This window comes from Lactuca sativa, chromosome 5, assembly GCF_002870075.4.
Source record: "Lactuca sativa cultivar Salinas chromosome 5, Lsat_Salinas_v11, whole genome shotgun sequence".
Lineage (NCBI taxonomy): Eukaryota > Viridiplantae > Streptophyta > Magnoliopsida > Asterales > Asteraceae > Lactuca > Lactuca sativa.
In genome coordinates, this window is record NC_056627.2 from 175727534 (window position 1) to 175745919 (window position 18386).

Genomic DNA, 18386 nt, shown 5'->3' on the forward strand with positions numbered 1-18386 from the left:
TTTCATAAGAATCCGACACAGTATGGGTGAAATATGATATTTATGGTAAATAAATATTTATCGTACTTAAAAAGTTTCAACGACGAAAACTATAAAGAGATTGATCGACTTTTGGAAAAATTCACAAACTAGTAAATTGTGGTACTACTTAAAGTAGGAATTATGAGACAATGAACGCCTAAAACGGATGTCATATGAGGGAGTTATGATTTTTATAAAATCATAACAATAATAAAAACACGTCGAAAAACGAAAGTCAAAACTAGACAAAACTAACAAAAGGAGAGTTGTAGAGAATGACGAGACCAAAACCGATATATAAGAGTCATTGAGAGTTACATAATTTAAAAGTTGAATTTTTACCGTCGCGCACACTAACACCCAATTACGTCGAGATATGGGATGACATGGCACGTTGAGATGAGAACACGTGGCAGCATCGTATGGTTCACACGCAACTGTGTGCGCACTCCAGAACTTGCTATAAATAGTAGGTTTCGGCAGCTCATTTTCCTCATCCATTTCTTTCGCTTTCTCTCAATATTGTTCCGCGTGCCACCGCCTCGAGCATCTCTTGAAGTGCGAACTTGTGATTTTTACCCTACTGCAACGTTTTCATAACTCATGAGAGAGTTCATGGCCCCATTTTCCAGACCTTTTTGGGGGAAATTCATATCTAAAATGCAACTTTACGTAGTTATTACTAATTGTAGTTAGATAATTATGCTCTTAACATTATGATGATATTATGTCTGGTAGCTTTGCCCAAACTTTTTAGCTAATATTAAGCCTAGTTGTTATGCTAAACCACTATGATAGCTAAGATCATACATAGTTGTCATGTTGGATAGTTGCCAGAAAATGCTGAAACTCGTTATTTTAGCCACCCTTTGGATAAGCTTAGTACATGGTGTTACTTTGCCCAAATACTCGACTATGCAAAACACGCTAATTATATAGCTTAGTACCTACTTGTTCCTTGAACAATTATGTAACTTATTTTACTTCGTAAATAAATAGCTAAGTTGTTTAATACATCCTGTGTATTTCTCAGTGTAAATCTTTGGCCTGAAATCCCAACATCTCTAACGTCTCACAGCCCTAACGTTTCCGCCGCTGGCCAAGAGTGTGACACAACTCGAATTTGCACTTCCAAGATAAAGAATCTCATTGTATGCTATGAAGACATCTTCCCAAGACAAAGAATTTGCACCAACATTATTTGACTGGTTCATTAATTAAGTTACCGATATAATTGAATGATAAGTCACGTATGAGAACACCTCATTAATGATTATCCCGCATAGGATGTCGTGAGCAAAACCTGAAGAAACTAGGCATAAGGACTAGATGTGTACAAAAAGATTAAGAACTAAATGTCTATAGTCTAAAAATTATATTATCTTATTAAGTCATTTTTCAGCTTAACCTGAAGTAGCCGGTTATAATGATTGAATGTGGACAAATAAAACATGTTAAATGGTTGAATATGGACAAAAAAAACTTTAGTGACTATACAAAATAAAAAAGACATAAGTCATTTCCCCTAATTTTTTTAAGATCTTTAAGCTTTCCATCCATGTTAGATAGAACTTTCTATAATGTTTTTTGCTATCATATATTGCAAAATTCATAAAACAATGTATCCATGGGCGAACCTAGGTGGAGGTAGTGTGGGCAAATGTCTTCATAAAGTGCAACTTTTAATGATACGAAGGACGGTCCAAGTTAATTTTTAAATATATGGACTAAATGTGCAATTTGACACTTGGACGAGTTACGAATCATGTAATTTATTCTAATATTTAGTGCGTTATTATAAAACTTCTTATATAAAAATAGATTTTATCTAACTTAATCTACATATTATACACATACATAAAATATATTTATGTTTGTTAAATAATTTGTTGAATATTAATAAGTTTTTAATCAGCTAATTATATATGATCAAATGCTTATGTATTTATATTGGTTTTAAAAGTCTTTAGGTTAACTTAACTTATAAGTTTGTTGATTTTTTCATGAAAATAATATATTGCTTGTTAGCTAGGGCTGTTCACTATTTGGATAAAACCGAATTATCCAATTGGACAATTTGTATTGGACTATTTGGTTCGGATATTCGGATTTTTGGATTGGATTTTACTAAAACCGAATTATTATTTTGGATTTCGGATTGGTTTTGGTTTATAAAATACGAACCGAATAGTCCAAAAAAACCGAATAACAATTTATTATTTATTTATTTTTAATATATTTATAACTATTTATTAGTTTTATAAATTATTTTTTCAAAAAGGTTCAAAAGGTTTCACCAAATAAAAAAATTAATATGCATTTTCTCTCAAAAGTGTTTTATCTGTTAATATTAAATTATAATATATCATCTTAGTAGTTGTTTATAAATTATAAATTACAACTAAATAATTTGTTTTTACTTTCTCTATAAAAATTGGATAATATTATAATTATATATCGCTTTTAAATGTTACGCCTTTTGAAAACCGAATTATAAAAACAATCCAACCGAATTGTAATTGGATTGGATCGGATCAGATTTGAATTTAGTTTGGACAATTCGGATCCATATTTTGAAAACTTAAATCAATTTGGATCTACTTAATTGGATCGGATCGAACCGATCCATCCAAACGAACACTCCTATTGTTAGCTGTGACTTTGAAGAAAACCGTTATTGACAAAAGGTAAAAATAAAAAGTTGTTGAATATATAAGTTGTGTTTTGTATTTTTGAATTTGCTCCCATACTCAAAAAATTTCTAGGTCCGCCCTTAAGTGTATTTGATTGTTATCTACTTATCTTTATTGATTTACATATTCAAAAACCCAAGAGAAACAAAATCAAAAACCAATCTGGTAGCACCTAAAATAAGCCTATAAGCCAAACTTGTCAGTTTAGTTTGGTTTAAATCGAACCACGTTTACCCCTAATTTATATGTTATAGAGTTACATCACCCTTGCTTATATGCTTTCACTTTCGTCTTTGAGACCATCTTAAACCATAACACCATTTTTTTAACTGAAAATGGTCCAAAAGGTGGATTCATCTCAAGCCATACTCTATTTTTTGAGTAACTGCATTCTTAAATTCGTCTTGCCTTACAACCTTGCTTCCCAGTGTGATTGTCGTTGTAGCATGTGTGTGGTCCAACCCATAAAAGCCATGTAGACTTGACGCCGTCCCTACCTTCCTCAAGTATATCAATGACAATCCTTTATGAATGCGACATACACATTTTTATTTGTTTTGGAGCCGATTTGGTGGGGTGTACTAAAACCATTACGTACCACACCACCATATGGCCTGCGTGAATGCCTAGTCTTTCTCTTTCAATTTGATGAATAGTATTACAACATTTTTGGAGTAATATGGCAAGAGCTTTTTTTTGAGTTGAAAATGTTGTTAAAGTAGTGTTTGCACCCCGCGCATTGTAACGGAGGATCTTATGTTTGTTTAAACAACACAATCCGGTATAGATAAGGTTTCATAGGACTAAAATTTAGAAATTGTTCTATATAGTAGTTTTATTTAAGTATTTCATCCATAGCCAAAGTTACAATCCATCCAAACCTGACATATCAACTTCTTTCACCGTCACCTCATCTTTGCATAAGGAAAACCTAATGAATACTAAATGAAATGTTTAACAAAGTTAACAAGATTCTTAATGGTTTTTTCATCCTTAAAACCTTAACATGGACACAAATCAATTTAAAATTTATATCATGTCATTAATAGAGGAAAATAAAAGAAATACTAATGTATTTTCATGTACGTTTTGTGTATTATGAGTGTCATCATGTAAGCGAATTGCAAAGTATAATGCTATTTTCCACCATAATTATGGTACTTGATGCAGTTTGATTGAAAAAAAAAATAGACCCGATGAAAAATGTTGCAATAAGTAAGACAATTTATAGTAGATTATGTCTAATTATACGTAAAAGTGCACCTCCAGTTTGAAGCAAATTAATATGTCTAAAACAAATATGTTTTACATCCTTCAATACATGAAAATAAATTTATTAAAAATGTAGAAATTATATAAAAATGAAAAAATCTTGAAAAACATTCATAAAACGAATATTCAAAAAGAGTTGTAAAAAACTTCATAAAAAACAATTTTGTAAAAATGAATCACAACCTAGGTTGTAAAAAAGCAATTTTATAAATAAAAAACTAATTTTTTAAAATCATATATAAACAAAGTTGAAAAGAAATTATAAAAAACAAAATTGGACAAAACTCGTAAAAACAGTTTGGGTTGAAATAAAGTAAATAATCTGTATGTATTAGTCATTTAAAATTTAAATATAATAATAAAATTAAAGTAGTTGTAAATATAAACTTATGAGGTGCTATTGTAAAAATAATAAATACTAAAACATTCTACTTAGGGAATGTTTGGGAGAATTTTTAAAGTGTTTTATTAACCTTTTGTAAAAGTCATGAATTTTTCGTTTTTGGAAAAAGTATGTTTTTTTTTCTAAAATATTAGTGTTTACAAAACACCTTTTTTTTTTTTTTTTAACTTATTGGTTATTTGAAAAATTCATATTTTAAAAGACATCCGGCAGGATGTTTGAGTGTTCATCTAAAAACTCTTTATTAACTTATTGACTTCTTTGAAAAGTCAATAAATTAATAAAGTGTTTGAATATCTAATAAGGACTTTTAAAACTCTTTTTTGTTTAAACTTTTAAAAAAAGTTTTCAAGAAGTAATAAATTATGACTTTTTAAAATGACTTGTAACTTATTAGGATAAAAAACAAACAACAAACAATTTTAAGAGTCAAACACTTTTTAACTTATTGATTTACTGCCTTTTATCAATAAAAAGTTAATCCAAACAATTTTTTAAAAACTCATTTTTCTACCTTCATAAGTCAATAAAGTCTTTTTGACAAAAATCATTTTTAACTTCAAATGAAATCTCAAACACTCTCCCAAACCCTATAATATAATGTAAAACATAATTACTAGGAAATCAAACATCAAGTCTATTTTCGTTTAGTTATAAATATAAAAGATAAATAGTTCCACCAAACATTTTTTATCTTCATCTTCATAGTATGATAAAAAAAACACAACTTAGGCTTGTGGGCATGGTCGACGGATAAGCTGCCCCTCCCCTAGTATGATAAAAAAAAAAAACACAACTTAGGCTCGTGAGCATGGTCGACGGATAAGCTGTCACCAGGGGCGTAGTTAGCATATGATAAGGTAGGTCCTAGGACCTACCTTTTTTTTAACAGAACAAGAATATATACAAAAAAATAGGAACTACCTAATTTTTATAAAAAGACCTACCTAATTATTTTTGGTAAAAAAAAAATTTATCATCAGCCCATATATTTTATATTTAACAGCCCAATATCTTACCCCACTTTCACTAATCAATAGTCCAATCCAATTATTAAAAAAAAAACAAAAGGAAAGGAAAATAGAAATGGAACGACGCTCATACCCCTCGCTGCTGTGCTGAACTGCTGCACCGTTTCCTGATAAAAAATCGACACCGCTTTTTACCTTCTCCGTTTGCCGACTGTCGTCCGGCCAAGTCGCCGGCTGTCTACCACCGCCGGCCGCCGTCTCCCTCCAGCCGTCAATGAGCCCAGCGACAGCTTCCAAGTGATCATTTACAACAGGTTTGTAATTTATAAATTGTAACTTTATATGAATTTTGATCGACTCATGAGGGCGTAGTTAGCATATGGTAAGGTAGGTCCTAGGACCTACCTTTTTTTTTAATAGAACAAGAATATATACAAAAAAAAAAATAAGAACTACCTAATTTTTATAAAAAGACCTACCTAATTATTTTTGGTAAAAAAAATTTATCATCAGCCCATATATTTTATATTTAACAGCCCAACATCTTACCCCACTTTCACTAATCAATAGCCCAATCCAATTATTAAAAAAAAACAAAAGGAAAGGAAAATAGAAACGGAACGACGCTCAGGCTATATGGAGTGGTCACTACAAAGTCACCGGAAAAGTGGCGCCACCTATGCGCCACGTCACCTTCACCACCAACCCACTCCACTATGGAAATGGTCACCACTAACAACATTCACTTTTATATTATTTTTTTATTTTTTTACCATTTTGTTAAATAAATAAAATATTAAATAAATAACATATTTTATAAATAACATTTTATAAATAACATATTTTATATTAATTAAAACCATATTACATAATTTAAAACATAGAAAATTAAAACTAAAATACTAAAAAAAACATAATCCATACTTAGAAAATTAAACCTAAATTATTAAAAAACATCAAATCTAGTTGCGATATTGGTGGAGAACTCCTTGTTGAATTTTCATAAAGACCCTTAAATTTTCCGGGTCGAGATTGGGTTGCGGCACTGTATTTACGATTTGAAGATTGGTGAGTGCCAATTGTCGCCGGCATTGCTCCTCCGTTGAATCAAATTTTTTTTTCTAAAAAATGTAGAGTTTTTTCGATTTTCTCCGCTAATACGTCCTCGTTGGTTGATTTTCCGCTAGATGAAGCCCCCTTTCTCGCTTTGTCACTACCCGGTGGTCGACGAAGATGGACGTCCGATGGACCCTCCCCCTCGGTGGCGTCGAACTCATCATTGAGGTCGAGGTTAGCACCGATCTCCGACTCGGACGTTCTCGGCCTTTTGTTGGAACCGGTGGTAGATCCCGAATGCGCCGTTTCCGGATAAAGGACCCATTTTGGGCCATTGCGACAAACTTCCCACGCTTTTTGGTTGCCAAAAGGTTTACCATTGTTGGTAATTTTGTATTGGTGCAACGCCGTTGACAAAATGTTGAAATCGTTGCTACCACTTCGATGCATATTTTTTAAATTGTCAAATACGTCGTTAAATTTGGTACACGTTGCTCTAAGATCGTGCCATTTAGCATTGACTGAATCATATGTCCGGCTCGTTTGCCTTCCCAATAACGCATGGAAGTGGTCTAAAATACGATTCCAAAAGCTATGTCCCGATTGCGCGTTGGCGACATCCCCGTCTTGTGATATGGCAATCCAAGCTTTAGCTAAAGTCGCCTCCTCCTCGGTCCATTGGGTGTTTTTCTTCTTTGTTGAATCTTTGGATTTTTTTTTGCCTTCTACGACTTGGTTGTGTTTCTTGAACCCGTTCGTCGTCGTCTTCATCGTCGAGGTTTACGGGTTGAGATTGCGATAATGGAACTTGAGATGGTTGTGAACTTGGTTGTGGCTGTTGGAAAGTTTGGGGCTGAAAACACGGAGGAGGTTGTTGTTGAAAGGGTTGAAATTGGGTTTGAACAAATTGTGGTTGTGGTTGGTTTTGGTAGTAGTGTGGGTGGTATGAAAGATTGGTAAATAAAGGTTGTTGTTGAACGGGGGGTGATAACAATTGCATATAGCCAATGTTTGCTAACGGATCATTTGGAGTATTTGGGGTGTTTGGGGTGGGTGGGTTATTTTGGTTTGGATCCATGGAGAAAAGTGTATTTTTTGAATGAGAGTATATTTGTTTGTGTTCAAAGTTTGGTGTGTGTTTGAAAGGTAAAATATATGTTGATATATATAGAGAATTGTTAGTAATTAATTAATTAATTAATTTTTTTTTACAAACGGTCAATAAAGCAACGGTCAAAAACAAACAGCCAATCAAATCCATCGTCTTCACCCGTCTTCAGCTCCACGGAACAAGACACCCACCAGAAGGTGGGGCGGTGTTCACGCGTGAAGGGGGCTGACACGTCAGCTCCCACGCGTCTTTTCCCTACCACTCCTGATAGCCTCATACCCCTCGCTGTTGTGCTGAACTGCTGCACCGTTTCCTGATCAAAAATCGACACCGCTTTTTACCTTCTCCGTTCGCCGACTGTCGTCCGGCCAAGTCGCCGGCTGTCTGCCACCGCCGTCCGCCGTCTCCCTCCAGCTGTCAATGAGCCCAACGACAACTTCCAAGTGATCATCTACAACAGGTTTGTAATTTATAAATTGTAACTTTATATGAATTCTGATCGACTCATTATCATTTATTACATTTATTTGATTTGTATAATTGTATAATTCTTCACCAAAAGACAAAAGTTGTGGTCCACAACACGTTAGCAACAAAATTTGAATTTAATTTGATTAAGTAATTAATTGACAATTCCATTTAATGATTTAAAAACACACACTTATGGAATATGGATGTTGATACAAAATGCAAGCCGTAATTTCCAGTGAGACTAATATTTGAATTTAATTTAACTTATAAGTGTAATTAATCAGAATTCTTGTCTTGATTAGTTGATTAACATTCTTATCATTTGATTAATATTCATTCAATTTATTTAGACTTGAAACTTTTAAACTTTTTGATTTAATTTTTAACCACAAAATTTGATTTTGTTAATTTTCAAATTAAACCAAACTGAATTTTGATTCGATTTTCAGTTTGGTTCATGTTGCCTTTGATTTTATTATTTGTTGATTTGATAACAAAATATTGATAATGGTTATTAGTTTGATACTCTTGTAAGTTGTAACATTCAATTTCATAATTCTATTTCAGAATCAAGAATCAAGAATGTCTTTGCATAAGTTTTATAAAAAGAAAGAAGATAGCGAACAACAACATAAGTATACGAAGGTGGATTTAAACTCACTACCCGTTGATCCGTTTGAACGACCGAGTATAGAATTTTATCATGTAAACCAAAGAGATGAAATTAGAAGAGTATACTTACAAAAATGGCCTTTCCAACCTCTAAATCATAAATTCCCACCACATGATTTTGGAGGTAAACCTCGAAGATTTATTCAATCTTGGTTTGATGATAATAAATACTGGTTAGAATATAGTATAAAAGAGGATGCTGCATTTTGTTTATGTTGTTATCTATTCAAATCAAGTATACCCAATCAAGGTGGATCAGATCATTTTGTGAAATCTGGATTCAAGGCTTGGAATAGGAAATCAGGAATAGATAACCACAAAGAAGGAACTCCATACTATTGTTGTCCAAATGTGTCAAAGTTTGATGAAACAAAGACAATCCATCGCGTCTGCTTTTGAGAAACAAACTACTTTACAAGAAAAAGAATATCGTACACGTTTGAATGCTTCAATTGATTGTGTTAGGTTCCTACTCTGACAAGGGTTAGCATTTTGTGGTCATAACAAGAAATAAGACTCAGATAATAAAGGTAACTTTCTTGAACTACTACAGTGGTTAGCCGATCGATGTGATGTTGTAGATCGCGTTGTGTTAAAGAATGCCCCAAAAAATGCACAAATGAAATGTGGTGAAATTCAGAAAGATATTGTGCAAGCATTTTCAGATGTAATTTTAAATGTTATTATAGGAGAGCTTGGAAATGATTTTTTTGCAGTTTTAGTAGACGAGTCACGTGATGTGTCATGTAAAGAACAAATGGCATTGGTTTTGCGGTTTGTAAATAGAAAAGGTGAAGTTGTAGAAAGGTTTGTTGGCCTTAGAAATGTTAATGACACTTCAGCTTTGTCACTAAAGGCTACCATTTATGATATGCTTTCAAAACAGAATTTGAGTCCTAGTAGGATTAGAGGACAAGGCTATGATTGGTGCTAGTAATATGAGTGGTGCATTCAATGGATTGAAAACTTTGTTTATGAATGAAACAAAATCTGCACACTTTGTTCATTGTTTTGCTCACCAATTACAGTTAGCCCTAGTGTTTGTTGCAAAGAATCACACGAAGATTAATGATTTTTTTTGATGTAGTTTCTCGGTTGTTAAATATTATTGGATCTTCTTACAAAAGACGAGATAAGTTAAGAAAAAAACAAGCAGATAAAGTTATGGCAGCATTGGCAGAAGGTATGCTTTATGTGGTTTATTTTTATTTGTTTATGCTATTTATTCGGCTAATCCGTTTCTTATGTGGTTTATTTTAGGTGAGCTTCAGAGTGGTACCGGTTTGAATCAAGAAGTCGGTATTAAACGACCGTCTGATACTCGATGGGGTTCTCACTTTGCATCTTTATTAAATATCCAAACCATATATGCTTCCATTTGTGATGTACTTTAAGACCTTGGTGAATTTGATAGTGATCGTGATCATAGAGCTGAAACAATTCGCATCTTAAAGTGGTTAAAATCATTTGATTTTGTGTTTTGTCTACATTTTATGGTTGATATCTTGGGAGTGACGGATCATTTGAATACAATACTACAAAGAAAAGACCAAGATATCGTAAATGCTATGAATCAAGTAAGTAGCTCAAAAAAAGCAATTCAAGAAATTAGAGATGTAGGATGGGGCCCACTTTTAGAGAAAGTGACTTTGTTTTGTGCTAAAAACGAAGTTAAAGTCGTGGATTTAGAATATGACTATTTTAATGGATACAGTCGTCGCAGAGGTTCACAGGTTAGTAATGTTTGTTATTTCCAATTAACACCTTGATCAAGTTATTAATATGTGTATATATATATATATATATATATATATATATATATATATGTATGTATGTATGTATATATTTTTTTAAGGTTAACAACTTGCACCATTATCAAGTTGATGTATTTAAGGAGGTGATTGATATGCAACTTCAAGAGCTGAACAATCACTTTAATGAAGTAAACTCAAATTTACTTCTTTGTATTGCTTGTTTGTGCCCAAGTGAATCTTTCAAAACCTTTGATTTAGAAAAGATAATGAAAATGGCTACACTTTATCCGGAAGAGTATCCAACAAAATATTATCTTCGAGTTCTTGAAGTGGAACTTGGAAATTACATTAAAGATGTGCAAGAAGATGAGCGATTTGCTGATTTGAAGAGCATTGGAGACCTTGCCAAAAAGATGGTCGAAGAAAAGAAGCATATAATATTTCCTAAGATTTACCTTCTTGTGAAATTTGCATGGATCTTACCCGTAGCAACAGCAAGTGTGGAACACGCATTTTCAGCAATGAAGTTGATAAAGACCGATATACGTAACAAAATGAGTGATCAATTTTTGAGTGATAGTTTAGTGTCGTATATTGAAAAAAATGTTTTAAAAGATATCGATAATGACGCAATTGTGAATATGTTTCAAGATATAAGACCTCGTAGGGTTCAATTGTAATAACTTTATTATATCTATTGAACGGATGTTTAAATATTTTAGTCATACAACCCGATCCGCCACCACTAGTATTTTTACACTTTCATATATATTTTTTTTAATTTTATTTACATAAGGAACCACGTGGTTTTTGGTTCTAGATTCACCACTGGCTGTCACAGAGGTTTTGGTCATCTAATCACAACACTATTCCACCAACACCATGATGTTGTTTACATGGAGAGAGAGAGAGAGAGAGAGAGAGAGAGAGAGAGAGAGAGAGAGACTTCTTCTCTCTCCCTTGTAGCCGTCTGTAAACCATCTTACGCCACATTAAGACTATGAAAGATTGGGACAGTGTTCACGCCTTAAAAGAAAAAAAAAATAGATGTAAGGAGTAAAACTCCCATCACCCAACTAAAGTAAAAGCAGGCATAAGCCAAAACACCATGTGTGTTAAAAGATGCTACTTTACTATTATAAACAATACTTCAAGTTACTATCCATGACATGTGGATAATAACAGGTAAGGGATATATAATTGGAGCATTTCAACTCCATAAATGGTGTAGTTTTGAATTTCGTAATGTTTTGGATTGGAGAATTCTAACTCCATAAACGCACGCGTTGAAGATGCCCAAATATTACCACAACAGTTTCAAAGTATGAAATTCGCCCCAAATTTATCAAACAAATCGTTTGCTCCTATTTCTTGAATCATATATAAACAAATAGCGATCCAACTAAATGTTTTGCACCACTATCTAACCAAAATTTTTGCTTTCTTTTTCTGCAACATTATATATTTGTTGTATAAGTAAAGGCGTATTAGCACACAAGATAAACGTTACAGAAAATCGGATCTCATCATATTTCACTCTAACTAACTGATTTAAGCATAATTTGTTATATTTTCAATATTGTGCATTCCAAAGAGCTGCGGGATCTTCACCACATCTTTTGTGAACATCTTTGAGTCTTTCAACCGAACGACAAATTCCACTGCAACTCCAATCGAATGATGCAATGCATACGTTACCCGCTTCTGCCTTCCATTCGCAATCTATGTCAATTCAAATCATTTTAGAATCAAATTTATAACATAAATTAAAAAGAATAAATCTAATAATTAATGTAAACGATGCGTTTTTTGTGGCTTGTACAATTTTTAATTTAAGTATTCGGTTTGTTTATAGTTTACATGTTACAGAACCGGGTTTTAATCTAACTTTTGTAATTTTAATGACTCTTGTAATGATGGTTGTTTTTTTTATGAACTACTTCATTTGCAAATTTATAGTAATTAATACATATAAACCATATTCGTAAATTTAACAAGCTTTATTTTAAAGATTATGTTTGCTTACAATTTATAATGTAAGTATTTAAGTATTCCTTTTGTATATTTTTTGTTTGTAAATCATGATAAATTAATAGTTTTTAGATAAAAAAAAGAGGCCAGTTCAGATCAGATTAGTTAGACTGGAGCAAGATTGGTTCTACCAGATTTTATTTTTTTTGGTAATTTTTAAAAATCTTGTAACTTGTTTGTTTGTTATATTTATTTAAATACGTCGTTTGTAAATTTTTAATTGTTTATATAAACGATGCATTTTTGTAAACTTACAATTTTTAGTTTAGGCATTTGTTAATTCAAAATTTATAATTTGCATATTTGAATATTTTGTTTGTTTTTTTTTTAAATATTTTCTTTGCAAATTATAATAAAATTAATAATGTTTATTTAATAAATGAAAGTGGTCTTTTATCTTTAAAGTAATGTTGTTTGCTTATAATTTATGTATTTAAATATATCATTAATTTGTATATATTTATTTGTAAATTATAATAATGTTTATTTGAGAACTGAGATAGAGGACATACCAGGAGGGGTCCCACAACACATATTGCGATCATCAATGTGCTCAACATCAAGACCAATAAACCAAGCACCAAGTGACACGTCTTCATTAGCAAATTTATGCAAAATGGGCCTAAAAACATTATATTAAAAATTGTTTAAGGTTTATCATTTATGAAGAAGCATGATTATACTTCATGTTTGACTTTTGGAGTCAAACAAACTAGTTTTAAACTTCACGTTATGATATATATATATATATATATATATATATATATATATATATATATATATATATATATGTTTTTGATATTCGATATAAAACTTAAATCTAATTTAAAAACACCAATTTTACAAAAGAAACAATAAAAATATGTGAAGGAATTTCATGAACGTCGGTTTTGAAAAAGTATTACATTTGACTTACAGAAATAAAAATGGAGACTTGGGTTTTGTTTCTTGTTGACTTTTGGGACTTAATCCAATAAAAACTATTTATGGGTGCTTCTTTTTGATTAAGACTATGTTTAGCAGACTAACTGAAAAGGTAATTGGTAGCTGAAAAGCTAGCTGATAGGTGAAAAGCTAGATGTTAGTTGAAAAGTTGGCTGCTAGCTTATAAGCCAACGTATAAAAAATGACGTTTGGTAAAAAACTAGCTGAGAAGCTAGCTGGAAGATATAAAATGACATAAAAGGATATTTAAAAGAATATGTTTTCTATAATTAATTAAGGGTATATTCGGTAAATTTTAAAAAAGCTCCTGAAAAGCTAGTCAAAGTAGATTTTTAAAAAGCTAGCTTATCAACTACTTTTTAGGTAGCCAAACATGTCAATTTAGAAAAACTCAAAAAATAAGTTAGCTTATCAGCTACCTGTGGTATGCCAAACACAGCCTAAGTCCTAACTTTTAATAAATTTACCCTGATTTACTTTTTCCTTCCATTTTTCCCCAAGTATGCCGTCATTTTCTCAAATATTTTTTAAGCATCATTTTTGAAATTATAAAAGTAAATAAATAAACAGGGGCTTACTGATTGGTGGAGATGTACGCAGCTAAATCATTAGAAATGGCATAAATCTGACCAGTTGCATGCCTAAAATATTTATTTCCTTCTTCTCCAAATTTCCAGTATTCAGGTTCATGGTATTTCACATTCCTACACAATAAAAAGAATAATATAAAAATGCAATTTTTATATTTTTTATTCATCAAGCTAGAAGACTGATGGATTTGAATGTAAGAAGGTGTTTGGAATATGAATAAAAGTTGTATAGTATAATCTCTAAGCTTTTTTTTATAGTAATGGAATGTTTGTCTTTTAAAATTTTAAAATATAGAATGAGGGTATTTTGGTCTTTTAATAAAAAAAATTAGAAAGAATGGAAATGAATTACTTTTGGGAGAGAACAGGCCCGGATTTCATACACCCTGTGTACACTCTCTGTTTTGACTGATATCTTCCAAGAGTTGTAGCTAACATGCCTGAGTCAAAATTTTATTCAAAATTATCAAATTCACATTTACATTGAAAAATTAACGATTATAATTTATAAGCAACACTTTTATGTAAAAAATAGGTCAACTTAACAAATAAGAGGTCAAATAGGTAAAACTAAAAACTTTAGCTAAAAAAGAAGCAGGCTCAAAAAAATCGGACGATTATTTTAGAATACTTTTTGTAATTGATATGGTTAAATGCATTCTACTTTCATTTCTTTCAATTACAACATTTACTTTGAAAATTTTATCACCTTATAGCAATGTATGTAATCCAAATATAAAAGCAAGGAATAATTACATAAAATTTTCAAAGTATAATGTCCTTAATTGAAAAAAGTTGAAAGTATAATTTTCAATGCAATAATTGGGTAGTTTGTTCAAAGTGCAATGCCTTAGTAAGAAATATGTTGTAATAGAAGGAATGAAAGTAAGGCACTATAATGACTAAACTATTATTATAATAATCATAGAAAAATAGGTAAGTGGCTAAATCGATAAAATGGTGAAAGTAATTTTAGAAGAAAAAGGGTTTTTTTAGAAGTCAAAAATAGTATAATGATTGAATCACTATAGAAGATAGTAAAGTTGCTAAATCAATAAAGGGTTGAAGATACTCCAAACCATTCAAAAAACAAAAATGTTGAAATTTTCATAAAACACCCCAAAATGAATTTTTTTTTTTTTTTTTTTTTTTTTTTTTTTTTTTTTTTTTTTTAAAGTAGAGAAAAACATACCAAGATTGACATGAACATCATCATCCACTTTGACATAAAACTTTGCATCCCATTTGGCAAATGCAGTAGAAAAGAATATGCGTGTTTTAGCAGTCAATTCATGATACCCTTCAACATGTTCCTATGACAAAAGATTATGCAAAACCAAATATTACTCGTGTATTTTGATTTAGTCTTTAGATCTTGTTTCTTTTTTACTTAATGTTAACATGACATAATTGGATAAGGTTATATATGAGTGTTGCTTTTTTGACTTAGTACATAAAGAACAACTTAATAGAGAAAGTCAGGAAAAAAGGAGATATTCCCATTAACTCATATTAAGTCCTAACTTTTTTCTAAGTTTGCTCTCATTTAACATTTTTTCTTCCATTTTCCAAGTGTGTTGTGATTTTCTCAAATATTTTTTAAACATCATTTATCTCGACAAAAGTTTATGTGAAGAAACACTTGGTTAGAATAAAAAAGAAACATTTTCTTACAAGCCTAAAGAAATCTTTATGTTGAGCTTCTTCAGAGTCGATGGCTCGATCTAGAATGCTTTTAGATGTCGCACTGCAAATGAATAAAAATTAAAAATTAAAAAACGAATAGAAATTGGGTTAGATAACTTGAATTACTATAAACGGTCAATGTTTGACTTTTAGGAGTCAAATTAGCTATATGGGCAAAATACAAAAAAGCACATGAAATTTTCACCATTTTATCAATTTAGCCACTAAACTACCTTCTTCGGTAATTAAATCATATTATGTAACAAATGTCAAAATATCAAATATTACCAATTGGTCACTACATTCATAGGGAAAAACATTGCTCCAAATAAATAAACATATGCAATAAAAAAGAAAAAAGAAGGTTACCTATGGCCAATCATGAAACGGACAACAATACCCTTTTCCTTCTCGAGTTGAAGTAGCTTTTCGCCTGAAAGTCAAACAACAAAAATTCAAGTATTTTAAGGAAAAAAGACATTAGACCCCATTGAACCAAATTGTTGTCAAAGGGACAAAAATTGCAAATGGTGGAACATGAACTTGCTCTTGATCTCTCGTCTGTTCAAAAGACATGAATGCCCTCATCATCACAAGTACCTTTAGAAAGCTTATTTATTTAAGTCCACTCCAACATTTGTTACACGGGATGACAAGTTTTCTAGGGCTATTGTTGATGGTGATGATGAGGAGGGTATTTACGTCTTTTTGCACATATGAGATATCAAGTACGAACAAAGCCTTAGAGATAGGAAAAAGTAGTATATGAAGTGACTATAGAGAGCATTACCCCTAGGCATCCATGTTTCCCTAATCGAATCACGTCTCCTTCTACTACTAAAAGCAGTGTTGATCCCAATAACCATAAACGCCTTTTTCCTTCTCTCAATCTTGTCTTCAACTTCAACTTCAACTTCAACTTTCTTTGTCTTATTAGAAATCAAATTATCATCTTTCACTTCTTTGGATGAATTCTGATTGCTTGGGAGCTCCAATTTCAGCTCTGAAATCGAGTTTCCTAGTGACCTATTAGACCTCCAAGAATCCAACAAATTAAATTCCAACACCTATTTATGTGTGTATTATTATAAAGTGATTTTATCACCATTTGAACAAATCATTATCTTGTAAATTCAAATAAAAAGGTCATTGGATTAAATGCAAGTAACAGCAATGTACTTCTATTGATTTGTTTATTATATCATCCCACTTTAATTTCTTCCTATCACAATCCAAAAAAGAGCAATTACTACATTCCTACATTTTGAATCTATAATTCTTCATCTATAACTTACAAGAGAAATGATCAATACTCCACATTATTAAAACAACCACACATAGATAGAGCAACGATTAATTCGTAGAAAAGAAAGTACTCACTGGATTGCTTGTTGGGTTTTATGAACTTCTCCCAGTAGATCATTATCCTGAAACAAAAACCCACGAAGAACTACCTCAAATTAATAAACCCACAGAGAATCTATAATCATGTAAGCCAAGGTGAGCAAAAACCTTGTTTGTTATACAATCATCGGTGACGAATTTTGTCTCTTGTTCTTTCCGCCTCATGATCCTCCCATCGGATTCAATTGGATCCCACACCCTAAAATTAGTCAAAACCAGAGATTAAAGAAGCAAAAGGATTCGATTCCAAATTAATTGTTGTTCAGCAACCGACTTCAATCAAAATTACAAAATCCCATAAACAATAACAGCACCGATCAAATGGGTTTCGTAAGATCGTTACTGGAAAACCCAAATTCAGTTTCGATTTCACGAAACAGACAACACACATACCTGTTTGTAAAGAGCATGCCAAGGACGAAACTGAAGATGCTGAAAATGATAATCCATTTAGGTGATACTTTCCCTCCTCCGGTTCGGTTGTTCTTCATGTTCTCTTCTTCGCGCGTAAATTTAGAGAGAGAGATTGAGGCATGGAAAGTCGTGGTCTTTTTGAAGTATACATATATGCGAAACGGAGAAACGTAGGTTACAGAAGTCAAGCTGTTTAGATTTGAATTTATGGTCAAAATGTGGACAAACTACACCTCTTCGTTTCAGTGAAATTGCCAAATTGTAGTTGGAATGAAGATGTCGATGTTTGGTAGTTTGTTAAATTACAATTTTAGTCCTTACAATTGTATTTTGATCATCATTTTTTTTTTCTTTTACAGAAACAATATACATGTGATTTAACATTTATTTAGAGGTTCAATATTCGAATCCTTTTCGATAAACGAAAGTTTTTTTTTTTTTCTTTTCATATGTCAATCTTTCATGAGTTTTAACATATGTCATTTTGTGGTATTTTTGAAATTAATATTATTTATTTGTCAATTTTTGGTTTGTTTCAATTTTTAAAATTAAAGTCATATATTTATATATGTAAAGTATTAAATATCATATATATATATATATATATATATATATATATATATATATATATATATATATATAAATACGTTTATTTCTTTCTTTATTTAAAGTTGTATATTAAAAAATATTTTCTATTTACACATTAATGTTTAATTTTTTTTAAATCAACCTGCGTAATACACATGTCTCACACCTAGTCTTTCTAATAAATGAAAATAGTTTTGTCAAATGTCACTCTCTCATTAACTTGTACACATGTCATTTTCTAGTATTTTTTAATAAATGTATTTTCTATGTGTCAATTTCTCATTTTTCATTTTTTCTTAATTAA

At 31.3% G+C, this 18386-nt stretch overlaps 3 protein-coding genes across 4 annotated transcripts; 1 reads left to right on the plus strand and 2 right to left on the minus strand.

The window, feature by feature from the left end:
• Nucleotides 1-3578: 3578 nt before the first annotated feature.
• On the minus strand, nt 3579-7187 carry LOC128134261 (uncharacterized). The gene is made up of 3 exons (XM_052771793.1): nt 6522-7187; nt 5556-5650; nt 3579-3645 (listed from the first exon to the last, which is right to left on the minus strand). The coding sequence occupies exons 1-3, from the start codon at nt 7185-7187 to the stop codon at nt 3579-3581; spliced, it is 828 nt and encodes a 275-aa protein (XP_052627753.1).
• A 30-nt stretch (nt 7188-7217) lies between these two features.
• On the plus strand, nt 7218-11104 carry LOC111888627 (uncharacterized). The gene is made up of 8 exons (XM_052771794.1): nt 7218-7372; nt 8448-8451; nt 8566-9057; nt 9224-9461; nt 9758-9853; nt 9931-9969; nt 10066-10403; nt 10526-11104. The coding sequence occupies exons 1-8, from the start codon at nt 7218-7220 to the stop codon at nt 11102-11104; spliced, it is 1941 nt and encodes a 646-aa protein (XP_052627754.1).
• Nucleotides 11105-11765: 661 nt separating this feature from the next.
• Nucleotides 11766-17722, minus strand: LOC111888623 (beta-1,3-galactosyltransferase 7). 2 transcript variants are annotated; one of them, XM_023884749.3, is made up of 11 exons: nt 17474-17722; nt 17189-17279; nt 17057-17103; nt 16467-16711; nt 16046-16109; nt 15665-15737; nt 15183-15303; nt 14343-14430; nt 13979-14104; nt 12968-13077; nt 11766-12146 (listed from the first exon to the last, which is right to left on the minus strand). In XM_023884749.3, exons 1-11 carry the CDS (start codon nt 17569-17571, stop codon nt 11998-12000), a joined length of 1212 nt encoding a protein of 403 aa, XP_023740517.1. In that variant the 5' UTR covers nt 17572-17722; the 3' UTR covers nt 11766-11997. The 2 variants fall into 2 exon arrangements, with proteins under 2 accessions (XP_023740517.1, XP_023740518.1); XM_023884750.3 differs by having other exon boundaries at nt 11849-12146; nt 16467-16702; nt 17474-17720.
• Nucleotides 17723-18386: the final 664 nt, after the last annotated feature.

What these genes read in the sequence shown, in the direction of transcription:
- LOC128134261 (XM_052771793.1), bottom strand. Translation starts at nt 7,187, where the DNA reads ATGAAGACGACGACGAACGGGTTCAAGAAACACAACCAAGTCGTAGAA. An exon ending in GAAAATCAACCAACGAGGAC is followed by an intron (nt 5,651 to 6,521) that starts GTATTAGCGGAG and finishes ATCACTTGGAAG; the next exon opens with CTGTCGCTGGGCTCATTGAC. An exon ending in ACAGTCGGCAAACGGAGAAG is followed by an intron (nt 3,646 to 5,555) that starts GTAAAAAGCGGT and finishes AGTATTCATTAG; the next exon opens with GTTTTCCTTATGCAAAGATG.
- LOC111888627 (XM_052771794.1), top strand. Translation starts at nt 7,218, where the DNA reads ATGGAACTTGAGATGGTTGTGAACTTGGTTGTGGCTGTTGGAAAGTTT. An exon ending in AAACAAAGACAATCCATCGC is followed by an intron (nt 9,058 to 9,223) that starts GTCTGCTTTTGA and finishes GAACTACTACAG; the next exon opens with TGGTTAGCCGATCGATGTGA. An exon ending in GCGGTTTGTAAATAGAAAAG is followed by an intron (nt 9,462 to 9,757) that starts GTGAAGTTGTAG and finishes TTTTTGATGTAG; the next exon opens with TTTCTCGGTTGTTAAATATT.
- LOC111888623 (XM_023884749.3), bottom strand. Translation starts at nt 17,571, where the DNA reads ATGAAGAACAACCGAACCGGAGGAGGGAAAGTATCACCTAAATGGATT. An exon ending in ATGATTGTATAACAAACAAG is followed by an intron (nt 17,104 to 17,188) that starts GTTTTTGCTCAC and finishes TTTTTGTTTCAG; the next exon opens with GATAATGATCTACTGGGAGA. An exon ending in GGGCCTGTTCTCTCCCAAAA is followed by an intron (nt 14,105 to 14,342) that starts GTAATTCATTTC and finishes TTTATTGTGTAG; the next exon opens with GAATGTGAAATACCATGAAC.